Source organism: Equus przewalskii, chromosome 1, assembly GCF_037783145.1.
Source record: "Equus przewalskii isolate Varuska chromosome 1, EquPr2, whole genome shotgun sequence".
NCBI classification, from domain to species: Eukaryota; Metazoa; Chordata; class Mammalia; order Perissodactyla; family Equidae; genus Equus; species Equus przewalskii.
This window is the reverse complement of record NC_091831.1, coordinates 66,411,921-66,426,357: the sequence shown is the minus strand read 5'-3', so window position 1 is coordinate 66,426,357 and position 14,437 is coordinate 66,411,921. Positions and strand designations below refer to the sequence as shown.

General features: G+C 53.7%; 1 protein-coding gene across 30 annotated transcripts in view; it reads right to left on the bottom strand.

Moving 5' to 3' along the window:
• ZMIZ1 (zinc finger MIZ-type containing 1) overlaps window positions 1–14,437 on the bottom strand; it is a 238,602-nt gene that overhangs the window by 84,152 nt on the left and 140,013 nt on the right. For all 30 annotated transcript variants that reach the window (XR_011538339.1, XR_011538344.1, XR_011538318.1 and 27 more), the window contains one exon: window positions 12,224–12,329. Coding sequence is in view for 26 of the 30 variants with exons in the window: in XM_070613207.1 (XP_070469308.1) it covers window positions 12,224–12,329 (106 nt within the window). In the remaining 4 variants the exon portion in view is untranslated. The remainder of the gene's footprint in view (window positions 1–12,223; window positions 12,330–14,437) is intronic.

Sequence of the window (14,437 nt, the reverse complement as noted above, 5' to 3'; positions counted from 1 at the left end):
GGTGGCATGATCCAGATGGTCCCTTGAGAAGCAGCTGGGTTGCCATGGAAACGAAATTGCTGCTGCTCTAGCCAGGAAACCTGGATTCTAGATCCACTGGACCCCAAGCTTAGAACAGTGAAATGATTTGCATAAAGTCACACAACAAGTAGGATGCAGAGCCTGTACTGCAATTCAGGACTTAATAATCAGAAGAATTATGTACAAAGCCCTTCTGAGATGCCGGCTTGTGTTAAGTACTTTGTACCCATCATTTCCTGAGAGGCTGGGAGATGTGGCTTGGGTCACATATGGCATGGAAGTGACGGAGCAGAGCCAAGCCCAGGTCAGCCTGATGCTGAAGCCTGAGCTTGACCCTCTGTCCCACGCTGCCCCTACTCTGGTTTCCAGATCTTGGCTCTGTATGTCCAGAGATCAGCTCTATCCCAGAAGCTAGCGGGACCTGACCTGAGGGCATCTCAAAGCGTAGAGGTGAGGAGGGCTGGGAGACTGCAGGCTGAGACCCACAGTTCCCAGGACCTGGCCCCTCCTGAGCCCTCACTCTGCTGTGCACGCTGACTCGGGAAGCTTATGAGGGGCAAGAGGGCAGGGGTCTGCTGGCCAGGATCTTTCTCCCCGGCCCTGCTTGCCAGATGGGCCCTGGGACACTGACAATGAGCCTGATCCCAGAAAGAGAAGGCACAACAAGGGAGGAGAAGAAGCATGCACTTGGAGTTGGGCAGGTGTTGGTCCACACCCCTCCTACCCCATTCTCTTCCTTCTGTCCTTCTCCTCTTCAGTCTCAACCATCCAAATATCCATCCATTCAGAGCTGTCCACCCACTCATCCCTTGCTTTCCTACACAAAGGAATTGAGTTACTTTGGGCAAGTGAATAAATATCTTTGTGCGTCAATTTTCCAACCTATAAAATGGGTTGGTCATTGTTTGGATCAGTGCTGATGTTCATACACTACCCAGCACAGTACTAACATGAAGCAGGAACTTAATAAATGGGCCTTTAAATGTTACTTTCTCTCTTGAAAGAATTTTGGGAGGGGGTGCAGGGTGACTTGGTGAGACAGAGGCCCTCAAACGTCCCCAGACAAAGGCACAGACAGGGTGCTGCTGGCCCTGTCCAGTATTTCTCAGCCAGCTCTTTACTCTCCACTGCTGCAGGCTGCCTGCCTGCCCTCCTGGGAGCCAGCCTCCTCTTCCTGGGGGAAAGGAGGTGTGCTCTTAACCCCATGGGAGTCTGTGCTGTCTTGGAGACAGCTGCAGGCTTCTGGCCTGGGGGCCTCAGGAAGGGGCTGTTCCCCACCTGAGTTAACAGGCTCTCCCACTCATCTCCTACCCACTTGGAGGTGGGTGTGGTTGACAATTACCTCGGCCTTACCCATGCATATAGGTTCCATATTTTCTAGAGCCCCAAACACGACACAGGGTCAGGACAGGGTTTGGGGCTACCTCCATGTATGAGAGGCATCCCAAGAAAGTCTGAATGCCAACATGTTGGAATAAGATTACTAACACGTATATAGCACTTACTATACGCCAGGCTTCGTTCAAAGCACTATATGTACATTAACTCACTTAATGCCTATGATGTAGGCATTATTATTATTCCCTCTTATCAAATGAGGCAAGCATGGAACAGAGAGGTTTAGTGAGGCTTTTCTAAGGTCACACAGCTGGCAAGTGGAGGACTGGGTGGGATTCACACCCAAGCAGGCTGCGGCAGAATTCATACTTTTAACTACTACTCCTCTCTGTGAAATAGCTGAATAGTTTTTGGGAAAAATATTTGAAATTGGGGCTGACCAGGAAATTGTGATAATAGCAGCTGATGTGTCAAATGCTGCCTCTGTGCCCGGCTCTCTGCTACTCACCGTCTGTGGACAGTGAGTGTTGGACAAGCTCAAAGATGGGAGGGGTTCAACCTCCCAGCCAGGACAGATCATTGTCAAATACTTAATACTTCCCCTGGCATGCACGTCAGGTGATCTTGGCCAGCTCTCCTGAGTGATTAAGAAGTCTTTCCCATGACTTCATTTCAACCTGCTCGTAGAGAGTAGGGGACAGCCTTTGGCTTCAGGGTCAGATATTCTTGTTTAGATCACAATTCTGGCTCTTTTTAGACAAGTGGCCTTGGTCAGATTACTCAGTCTTCCTGAACCCCAGTTTCCCTATCTGTGAAATGGAGTAGGCATGGGCCTGGGGCCATCATGGGATAAGTGAGTTCATGGATGCTCCACACGGTGTCTGGGACGGAGAAAATACTGACCAAATACTTGCTATCATCATGACTGAAAGGAGCCATAAATCAAATGTTTTCCTAATCCAGATGCCTGCCCTGGCCCTGTAAATCTAAATAAGCAAGCCTGGGGGTACCTGCACGGCTGTTAATTCCCATCTGTTTAACCCAGAAGGTGTTCACAGGAGTTGGCCGGTGGCTGAGGGGTTAAGTTCTGCGCTCTGCTTTGGGCTCCTGGGTTTGCTGGTTCAGATCCTGGGTGCGGACATGGCCCCACTCATCAGGCCATGCAGAGCACATGCGTCCCACAGAGCACAGCCAGAAGGAGCTACAACTGGAATATACAACTATGTACTGGGGCTTTGGGGAGAAAAAAAGAAAAGAAAAGGGAAAACAAAGAAGGTATTCACAAGGCTGTGGCTTGCAATGCTTGCTTACAAAGTTCCATGACCACCTCACCCACTTTCTGCCAAGCCCCTGCTCTATTTCCCTCTCAGCCCCTTGAATCCCCCCAAAATCCCTCCTCAGGAGTGAGAACGCTAAGCTCCACCTTAAAACCAAAGCTCTGCCTTCCTTAATCCTTTTACCTGGCTCTTTCCTCTGCAGAATTAATTGCTGCCGATGGCTTTATTAACTTCTCGGGCAGCCATGGCATCTTCAGGGCACCATGGGGCAGTGGGGCTGTTTTGGCAGAAACTTTATCTCAGATGCACTTGGAGCTGGGTGGTGGAAGGCAGAACTGGCTGCAGGGTGACAACCCTGGTGCCCGTAGGGTGATAACTCTGTGCCCTGCATCTCCCCGGCGGCTGGGCACTCCTTGGGGGAAACCTGCAGAGAAGCAGGGCGAGCCAGAGCTCTCATCCCACTTCTGCCCTGCTGAGGCCCCCTCCCCACCCCTCACAGCCTCAGTCTCCTCCTCTTCAAGTGAGAATAAGCCTGCCTTGGGGATTTTGGGGGGCTGGACAAGGAAGGCCGTGCAGAGGGCTGTGTTTGTGGGTAGGATTACTGTCATTTCTCACTATTGCACGGGAGCATTCATTTACTTGAAACCCCGAGAGCAGGGACTGTGCATGGTGCATTTATGGAGCCCCTAGGCTTAGTGCGGAGTGGGCCTGGCACAAGAACCCCTTGCCCTGAAAATTCCTGTTTAGTATTTTTTATCTTGAGAGGCATTCTCACACCCATGACCTCATCATTCTTCCTGTAGCCATGAAGGTAGAGAAATGGTGTAGATGCACTGGACTGTGGAGGAAATTGATGCTGGGTAGGGCCCAGCCTGCCCAGGGGAGACGGAGGTAGAGAGCAGCACCCAGGCCCCTGTGGCCTCCTCAAGGCTGCACTCTTTGACTGAGGTACCCTCAAGTGTGGGCTAGGGGTGTGGCCCCAAGACGGCGTAGGTGGTCACAGACCCAGTGACAAAACCACTGCCATGTCAGCTCTCTTCCCACGTTCGAGACATTGCTATTTCAAGGAAGACAGTCTCAGCTCCCTAGATCCCCATCTCCCCTTCTCACTGGCAGAGAGCTGGCCCGGGCTCTAGCTATGAGAAGGCACCTGAAGCTAAACCCAGACAAAGGCCTTGGTCTTTATTTTGACAGTTAGTTTCTAAATGTGACAAGGGAGACTGGTCTGCCAGTTATAGCAGCAATATAAGACATAAAGTTTCCTTTTAAAATTCCCATCTTGAAGTCAAAATAAGTGAGGAACAATATGAAGAATATAATCCTAATATGAATGGGACTGGAATATGGCAGGGATGATGAGGACGGGATGCAAATGACAGAAATTGGGAAAGTGCCTTATTGCCTTATCACTCCCTCTGCTTACTGCCTGCACCACATCTCTGCCTGGCGTCCTTGCCGAGCACCCACGCCCCGACCCTCAGCCGCCCTCAACCCCTCATTGGTGCCAGATGCTCAGTAAATACCTCCTCGTCCCTGACTCTCAGGCTGATGGAGGGCGCGTTCACCAGTCTCCCAGGGCTCCCCGGCAGGTCCCCGCAGCAGCTATCTTGCTGAACAACATGCTTTTCATCGACCTCCTGCCCCTCCTGTCTCACTTCCCCACTGCTCTACTCATGTTTTCAGGGATCCTCCTAAATAAATCACTTGCCCTGGAATCTCTGTTGCAGGGTCTGCACCTGGGGGACCCAAATTCAGACCCACATCATTTGATGGAGGCACCTCCTGCAGCCTCGCCTTTCCCACCAGGAGCCTCATTAATCGCTCCCCTCCCTTGCAGACCACTGTCTCAGCCACACAGAGTTAACCATGGGGCTCCAGCCTAGGGTTGTGAGGGTCCAGCTAAGAGAAGCAGCCCCATCTCGAGAGGGCTCTGCATTGCCCGTCAGGGTCTCACCCTCTGAGCCCCCTGCCATGGGCTGATGCCCTCATCCTCCCACCTGCTCTCATTTGGACAGGCCTGGAAAGCAGATACCCACCAGCTGGGCCTCAGGCAGCCGTATCCTTGCACAGCCCGGCTCTGTTGGGGAGGCAGTGACGAGCTGGTCCCACAGAAGAGCACAGGCAGAAGAGGAGGCTCCCACAGAGCCCTTGGAGACCCAGAGAGGCAGGCTGGGGAAGCGGCGGAGCCAGCCTGGGCAACCGTGCTCCTGTCTCACCTACCCCTCCCAGCTCCAGCCCAACTCCAAAGGAACCCACAAAGACCATCACTGCTTCCGCTTAAAAACAGAGTCTGTGCTCCCTGTAGAAAAGGCAGGAAATAAAGACAGGCTCATCCCCCAGCTAGATAGGCCCATTATCTGTAAATTGACATTTTGGTATATCTCCTCCTGTTTTCTGTCTCCTGTGCCTAAAAAAATGTACGGTTTGTTTTTGCAACTGGTTGAAGTCATACCGAACATACCATTTTGTTACTCTTCTAAGAAAATTACCATTATGTCATAAGCATTTCCACATAGTAATAATTCTTGGGAGAACTTGTTTTTAACGGCTGCAGAGTGGCCGTTGAAATACTCAGCTCCCTTTTCTAGGACCTTGAAGCTGTTTCCAAACCTGCCCCCTCACTGTTTACTCCGGACACCCAGGGGTCGTTGCAGCACCCCTCCCAATTCCTTAGCCTGGGAATGTTGTGTCCACAAACCTTCTGTCACGTGGGCTCCTCCCTACTGTTCTTTCTCTCCAAGAGCAGAGTGAGGCCATTGGATCCCAGACCTCAACCCTCAAGGAGCTGGGGGAGGAGAGGGGAGCCAGGAGCCACAGTGCAGGACAAGCTACCCCACCTGCTCACTCAAGGTCATGCAGAAGGGGGATGGCTCCCTGTTCTTCGGATCTGACTGTCTGGAGGTCCAAGTCCTACTTCTAGCACCAGAAGCCATGTAACCTGGGTCTATCTCTTCCCTGTTGGAGCCTCAGTTTCCTCCTCTATAAAATGGGTGTGTGGGTAAGGGTTCCAGTGGGCTCTTCCACAGCAATGAATCAGCGGGAGGTGAGCGCGTGAACGGGTTTCGTCCTTTAAACAGAGCTGACCGCAAGTCGGTTCCCAGGGGCCTGATGATGAAATCCAGGGCCCTTTTCTGAGTAGGAGCTGACCTGGAGCCCAGAGGCGGCGAGCAGGAGGAAGCCAAATCCCAACCCCATCCCAGCTCTGCTGAGCTTAGATGTGGGCGTGGGGGTTGGCTCCAGGAGGAAGTCTGTCCTGGGCCTTGACAAGGCACCCAGCTGGATGGCCTGGCATTTCAAGCATGAGGGCCCGCCTGCCTGCTCTCTCTGGGGGAGCCAGCAAACGTTAACAAATCCCCTGCATTTGCACCCACCCTGCTGCTCGCTGGACAGCCTCGAGCCGTTTTTCACACAGAACTGCACACAGCTTTGTCTTAGAGAGACAGATCTGGCAGGGTGTCCCTGAATGAGGCCATTTGTCCTCCCCAGTGATGGTGACGATGACGGGAAGGCGGCTGTGTACTCTGGGGTAGAGAGAGGCTGGGGGGAGGGGTGCATGAAAGTGGAAGTAAGAGCCAGGCCTCCAAGAGAAGCTAGGAATGTCCCCACCACCGTGGAGGTCTGAGAGCCCCCCATTCCACAAGGTGGGAGCAAGAAGGATTGTTTCCAAAGACAGAGCAAAATGGTTAATGACTTGCCTTCTCCTGCTTAAGGGGTCCTGAGTAGAAGTGTGTCCCATTCCAACCCTCTGACACGGTGGGACACTCAGCACAGGGCTCCCCAGGTTTGGGGTCTGTTTCTGAGCCCTGGGATTGCTGCACAAGTTGCTGCAGAGGCTCCCTGGGATTGAAGGCTCCAAAGAGGGACCCAGCCCCTCCCGAGCCCCTCCCGAGCCCCTCCTGTGTGGACCACAGGCCACAGACCAAGAGGGGCAAGGCAGGGGCCCCATGACCTTTCTGATTCATCACTTTCCAGCCTGGCCGGCGGCCCAGGGCACGTCTCAGTTCCCTTTCCATGGTCAGCTGTCAGCTCCTCTGGGGGCTGTCAGCACATCAGAGAAACCAGACCAAGCAGGTGTTTGTCGACACACAGCAAGTGATCCACTCTGCTTGGGTTTTCACTCCTGGTCTCACGGCTCATGCTGCTGGATTGTGATATGAGGGTGTGCTTAGAACAGAGAACAGAAACACACATGTCCACAGGGCCCAGCGGGTTTCCAAATGCGGAAAACACTTGAAGTGTCAGACAATGGGGGTAGCACAGCATTCGTCTGAGGGGTCAGCCACCACCCAGTCAGTCATGGGTGTGGGTCCAAGGTTCCCATTCAATGGAAGCCAGGCACTTGACTTGACAGTGCAACTTCCCAAAGAGCAAATGTTGGCACCTAATGTACATTTTTAAAAACCACTGAACAGTCAGACCTCAGATATCCGTGGGCCACATCCAGCCCACATGTGGGTGACTGACATCCACTCTCCACTGCTCATCCCTAAGGAAGGCTGGCCTCCCCTCCTCGGAGGTCTCAGGGGCTGCCTCTTCCAGCCCTGACCTCTCTTCTGAGTTCTCTGGTCCCTTCTGCAAATGCCTGCTGGTCGCTTCTCCCAGGATTCCCCTGGGATGCCCTGGCACCTCCCATACCTGTTGCTCTCTCCACATGTTCCACTCTGCCAACAGCACTGTGCCTCTCCTCTCCCAGATGAGAGCCCAGAGCCATCACTGACCCACCTCAAGGGAGACAGGAGGGGCTCTCTGCGGGGCTCTGCCCTGCCTTGCTGTGGCCTGAGGCAGGGCTCCCCTTCTCTGGGCCCTGGGCCCCCCACCCCCTGGATTCTGGCATTCCCTATTCTGTTGTTTTAACATGCCACTGGGCTGCTCACAGGGGTCAGCTGCGGGAACACAGAATCATCCAAGTGTGGATAGTAGCTGAGGCACGTAGAGGACTCTTGGGGACCTTGGACATGGCGACTGCCTGGTGCTTGGCACCCACACAGCCAGCAGGCATGGGCCTGCTTGGTGCCGAGGAGGCTGACATTTCAGCGCTGGCTGCCAAGTTGCTGAGGGCTGGCACGCAGTGGCAGGTGGGGGTGGGGTGGGCGTGCTGCAGCTCGGGGGATGAGGGGAGGCACGAGGCAGGTGACCTTCTGTGCGGAGGCAGGGGAGGGAGAGCTGGCCCCCAAGGACCTTCCCGATGAGGAGGATCCTGATGGGGTATGCGCTTGTGCGCGTGCGAGCATGCAGGCTACAGGCTGCACCAGAACAAAGAGCTGGGGGCTGGGTATCTGAGGGGCCCACGTGGAGACGCCTGGCTGGGTGGTTTGCTGCAGTGTCTGCTCTGCGCTCATGCTCTGTCTCTGTCTCTCTTACAGATACACACACACACACGCACACACACACACACAAGCACGCGCGCGCACATGCGTGCGCGCGCTCCACAGCACTGCCCCCAGGCCTGAGCTCCTGTTCCAGAGCCCGCTAGTGCGGGTGCACACAGCCCAGCCCAGCTCCCTGCCATCTCTCCTGACAAAGCACCGAGCCTGGTGATCTCATCCCATGTCTGGCCCCAGCTTGGCCTCCTGACAAGAGACAGACAGGGGGATGGAGCGGGAGAAGGGGTGGGGAGACTGAGGGGGAGAAGGGGAGAAACACCCACAGGCACACACACACAGACATGGTCACCACCACATACACACACATACACGCACACAGCTCCTTGACACACACACACGTTCCCCCCACAGACACAGACACATGCACACACACCACACAGGGCGAAAGTCTGAGAGGCAGCAGGGAAGGGAAAGACAGACTGAGACAGACACACAACCTCAAAGGCCCTCAGAGAGATAGGAGAGGGTGAGACTGGGAAGGTAATCACAAGCCAGTCAGACAGAGTGGGAGCCCAGACCGAGACGGAAAGACAGGAGGGTGAAGAGGCAACACAGGCCTGCTGCAGGAGCTCTGAGGACAGCCCATGTTCTAGAACTGCAGAGGCCGGGCTGGACCTAACTGTGGCCAGTGTGGCCACTACACACACACATCTGAGGCCACAGGGACCATCACAGTTGCACCCAGAGGTGGGGCTATGGAAGGTGCATACAACCATCCACAGACCTCAGGGAGAGATAGCAGTGGGAAACAGCTGTGGTGGGGCAGAAAGGGCCTTAGAGAGGTTGGGAATCACGCTGGGAAAAGACAGACAGAGCCGAGGAGGCAGGCTGGGCAGCAGCATGTACGCGGCATCCACTGCTGTCAGGTGTTGGCCAGGCCCTCACTTCCACGATTAGGGACTCATTTAATCTGCACAGGCAGCCTGTGAGACGGGCACATAATCCTTCTTTACAGCTCAGGCCACAGCTCTGGGAGGTGGGCAAACTGGCGAAATAGGGGCCAGTGCTGGAGCTGCCTCTGGAACTTGGGTCATTGCTCTGCTCCCGTGGCCTCCACCCCTCTCCTGGTCCAGCCTGCTCCCGGCAGGCACTTTATCTCACCAATGAAACCAGCAGTTGAAGTCTTCCCCTTCAGACCGGCGCCCTGCCTTCCCAGGAGATGGGCCAAGCAGGGGGATAGCTGGGATCCTGAGAGCCGTGAGGCCCATACTTCTCAAGAGGGTGGGGGTGGCCTGTGAGAGGTGGTTAGTCACGGCTATTGGTGCTGATGAGGGTTTGACCACCGATAAGGGAATTCAAGTGATAGCTAAGCCACAGGCATTGCTGGGCCTCAGTGTTCTCAGCTGCAGAATGGGTACTGAGAACTCACCTCAGGGCCTAGGGCATATCACATGACTTAATAGACACAATACATGAGAAAGAGCTCTATAAACTGTAAAGAGCTGTGGGTTCAGATGGAAGAAAGAACAAATCCTTTGTTTCAGGAGAAGTGATGCTGGAAATACCACTTAGAGGAGAGTAGGCTGTGCTGGAGAGACTTGAGTGAGGTGAAGGGCGCTCTGGAATGGAGTGGCTGCCCAGCTCCCGCTCCAGAACAGGGGCCTCCTAAGTCTAGGTCCCCAACCAGCCTCAGAGTCAGCTGTGACGGAATGGACAGAGCCTTAGGCCTGGAGTCAGGAGGCCATGAGTTCAAGTCCCAGCTCTATCATTTATGAGCTGTGTGATAACAGGTAAGTCACAAGACCTCTCTGAGCTTCAATTTCCTCACCCATAAATGTAGATAATACCCTGTGTCTCACAAAGCTGGGCATTGCAGCAAATATGAGAAGGCACCCAGCACACGCCAGCAGGAGCATGAGACCCCCCAAGGGAGGGCTGCATAGGGACTTGACCCTCTCCTCCCCGCTGGGGAGTAGCTGGGGCTTCTGAGACAATGTATCCTTCTGTTCCTCTCCTGTCACTCTGGCCACGCTTCCCCTGTCCTGGCTTTGCTTCTGACACATGCCCTGGATTCATCCCTTTCTCTCCACTCCAGATGAAGCAGAACCTTCCTGGTCCAGCAGCCATCCTGATGTCCCCAGCAATCTGCCAACCGACTCTCTGCATCCTCCCCCCAATGCCCCCGCAATCTGTTCTTCTTTTGTGGCTGGAGCGATCTTTGCAAAATGAGAATTTGGCCATGTTCTGGTTACTCTTAGGACAAAGACCACATTTCTCAAGACAGGTGCTGTGTGTCTAACCGCTGCTGACTTCTGCCTCTGGGCTCGTCCTGGGACCACTGCCTTTCTTTTAGTTCTGCTAAAAAGCTGTGCTCCTTTCTACCTCAAGGCCTTTGCACAGGCTGTTTCCTCTACCTGGGAAGGAGCTCTTCCTCCTTTTCTTCACCTATTCAACTCTTACTCAACTTTTGGGTCTTGGGGAAGCCTTCTCCTACCCCCAAGTGGTCTTATGGCATCCCTGACTTTTCCTTCACTGCACTTATCACAGCTCAAATTTACACACATGCACACGCACACACATACACTTGTGGTTATTTGATCACCGTTTTCCTCTCCCTCTAGACCAGAGGTCAGGAAACTATTGCCTATCACCCGCTTTCATAAAGAGGTTTTGTTGGAGCAAGCCCCCTCATTTGTTTACGTACTGCCTACGTTTGCTTTCGCATGGCCTGCAAGGCTGAAACTATTTACTATCTGGCCCTTTACAGAAAGATGTTGCCGACCCTGCTCTAGGCTGTAATTTTCCCGAGGCGGGGCCATGTCTGTTTTACTCCTTATCATAACCCAGCCCTGGCAGGGTGCCTGCACAGGGCGGGCGCTTGCAGAGACGTTGATGGATACGTTTCCTGGATAAGTAGCCATTTTTACCTTGTCAAAATTGTATTGACGTAAGTTATTATTAAAACTGCAGATTCCATCAGGAATAGATGTCACTTAGGAGATTCCAAGACCATTTTCTGGCAAACATTTCAATGCAACAGTGAAATCCCAACAGAGGCTGGCACGTCAAGGATCTCAGAGGAGCTATTGGCTAACAAGACCTTCACACACCTTTTATGAGCCACCCGCAGTCAGTACACACAGACTGTGAACATACGTGGAAGGGAGCGCAAACCCACATTCAAGAGATTATGGGCTGAGCAGATTTAGGAAAACACATCATCCTTTAGACAATTTCATTAAGGCTGTTTCTATATATACTCCAAAGAACTGATAGATGAATTCAGAGAAAACGTCCATTTTATTGTTATACAGAGGAAATTGATTTTTTCTTTTTCAATGAATTGTTCTGACTTGATAAAAAATGCTAACAACATCTAGACACTGTGCTTGGCACTGTATCCTAGAACTTAACGACCCCGGCAAGGTAGGTCTCATTGTCATTCCTACCTTCCCAGGGAGACAAACTGAGGCTCAGAGACCACGCTCAGCAAGTGGCAGGGCTAAACTGTCACAGGGCTATGAGAGTTCAAACTTACCCGGCACCCCCTGCTTTTAAGCAAGGTCATGAGGATGGTGGGAAATGTACAGCTGTATCTTGAGTGTGCTCACAGCCCTCACCGACAGAAAGCCGCCTGGTACCCTCCATGGCCTCTGTTTAATATGGGGTCAGGAGGTCCCCTGTAGTGACAAAGTTGCCATGGAGAATACTACACAGAGCAGGCTTTTAGAACTCTGAATGTACTGATTCATTTTTATTTTAATTTGTGTTTTATTTTAAATAAAATTTTTTTGAATGAAAACAGTGGAGTGTCAGGGTTAAGGATGCCAACTCTGGAGTACAGGCCTGGGCTTAAATCCCAGCTCTGCCACTTTGCAGCTGTGTGACTTGGGGAAATCTCTTCAACTTCTCTGAGCCTCTGTTTCCTTGTCTGTAAAATGGGGATGATCACATCACAGTGCTTATGCCAACAGGTCATTGTGGTGAAGAAATGAGACGACGCCCGTCTCCCATTAGCCTGTTGTTGGGTGTGGTGTGTCTTGGGCCCCTCTCTGGCCCTGAGGTAAGAACACTTCCTGAAATGGTGGACAAGCCCCACTTGTGGCCTTCAGAGCCCGGTGGAGGAGCTGCTGCTCCTGGGAGCCTCCTGCCACACCTGGACGAACCGAGGTGCCAGCCGGCAGGGGTGGTGGACAGCCCTGGGTTAGAGTTCGGTTCCCTCTCACCTCCTATGACATCTGTGAGCCCCCAGAGGGCACCTACCGGCAGACTTTGGAGTGAACTTGTCTCGGTTTGCGGCACACACAGCCAGCAGTCTGTAGCCGAGGTCCAGGTCGAACCCTTGCTGCGCTGCCACCCGACTGACCACCTGCCGGCAAGAGGGGGAGGAAGCGCAGGGTGAGTCACTGCCGGAAGCAGGCCTCTGAGTCCAGAGTGATGGATGTGCCCATCTTATAGGTGGGCAGGCTAAGTCAGGTCCCCAAGATCAGGCAGAGCTGGACTCACACTGTGCCTTGTCAGTCACTCAGCAAACACTGATAAGGACCTCCTCTGTGCTGGGCCCTGGGATCCCGGCCCCTGTCCTCAGGGTTTCCAGTCTGGTGATGGGCCTGACCCAAGTCCAGGCCTTGCCGCTTTCAAGGGCTCAAATTTGGCCACATTCTAGAAGTTGGCTGGGGATGCTGTACCACCATGTTTTGGACAGCCCCAGGCCAGGGTCTCTGCTCCACCAGGGCAGCTCTTCAAGCTCCCTTCCAAGTCCCTGGACCCCAGGAAGTCTCCCAAGCCCACTGACCTCCTGCAGCTACCCTGGTGGGGCTCTCGCTATCCTCACTATTCCAGGCACAGTCCCCACCCAGCGGCATTGGCCCCTCCTGAGTCAGAATCTGCACCTAAGGAGAGCACTGATTTAGGACACGCTGTTCCCGTAGAGCTTTGGCTCAGAGCTGCCTATTGGACTGCTAAGGCTTCCCCAGATGGACACGCCTAATGCTCCCCAGTACTCAGCTCCATGCCAAGCGCCCTGCAGCCTCTCAGACTCTAGCCCAGAAACTGCAGGGCTCCTATGCTCGGCCTGGGGCCTTTCTCTAGCACCAAGCACCAGCTCGACATCCAGGAGGCTTCCGGAGGAGCGTCAGTGGAAGTTTGCCAAGAGCTGTGTATTTTTGAGGCTGGAGGTCCCACGCATCTCCTGTGAACCTCAGAAGTACAGGCCTGAAGGGGGAGAGGCGAGGGACTGGGAGGGCTGGCAGTCCCTGTGGGGCAGTGTGGGAAGGGTGCTCCTGGGGCCCCATGAATCATTCTGCAGGCTCGCGCCCATCAGGCTGCACTCCTTCACTGCCCGTTCCCAGGTGTCCCATGATGGCCAGATCTGCTCCCTCCTGCCCACCTTCCTCATTTACAGCAGCAAAATTAGGTTTCCTTAGAAGCAGGATGGGCCTTGGAAATGGAGTTGCTTTAGGAAGTAGCTGGGGCAGCCAAGGCTGACTGGGAAAGGAGTGCTCCCAGACGTTAGGCTCATTCTTCTGAGAAGGGAAGACTGTCGTCTGGTCCAGAGACTGCCTGCTCCAGAGGCGCATGGGGGCTCAGGGCGCTCAGGCTGCCATGGGGTTGGGTCAGCCCCTGTAGCTATTGAAATAGGTTTATATTTCAGGGGTTCATTACAAGGGCTTTAGGGCTAAAAAAGAGTGGGAAAATCACTAATCAAGGCCAACCCTCTCATTGAGAAAATACAGACATTTGAGGCCCAAAGAGAGTGTTCCATGGTGAGCCAGGGAGAAGCCAGCGGACTCCCTGCTCCCAGGACCACCAGAGCCCCTTGGAACGGGCCCTGCCTCCCCGCCCTATCTCCTGGGAACCCCTCGGCAGGAAGGGAAGAGGACTTTCTCAGGTCAGAAGCTTTGCTCAGTTTCTCCTCTGCAAGCAGAGGCCCCTGACTCAGAAGGCTTCCGCTCTCCCCTCCTCCTTCCCGCCAGCAGTATCTATTCTGTGCTGTGGTCCTCACGGCACCTCCCCTCACCACACACCGTGTTCCAGAGTCTCTGGGCCACCCCAGGACAGGGGAATCCTCACTGTTAGTCTCACTGTCTGAGCAGAAGAACCAAGGCCCCTAATTCTTCATGGCCTGTTGAATATTTCAGGTCTGGTGACAGATACTCTCTGGAGCAAGCAGAAGGATTCTAAAAGGGTCACTTCAGCTCAGATGTTGACTATGGCACCCTCCCTCTTTGGTGGCAGAGCCTTGGGGTGGATGCAAGTGAGCACACACAGTTTGTTTAGACTGGTGCATCAGTGAGGCTGCTGTTTGTAGGAAACTTCAACACGGGCAAGTAGTGTAATGAGAATGCTGGCTCCCAGGTACGAGGGCTAAGTAAAGGCTTTGTAAGCAGTGAAGTGCCAAATTCTCACAACAGCTAGGCAGCATTATTATCTCTGTTTTACAGATGAGGAAACTCAGGATGAATAACAGCCCCAGTT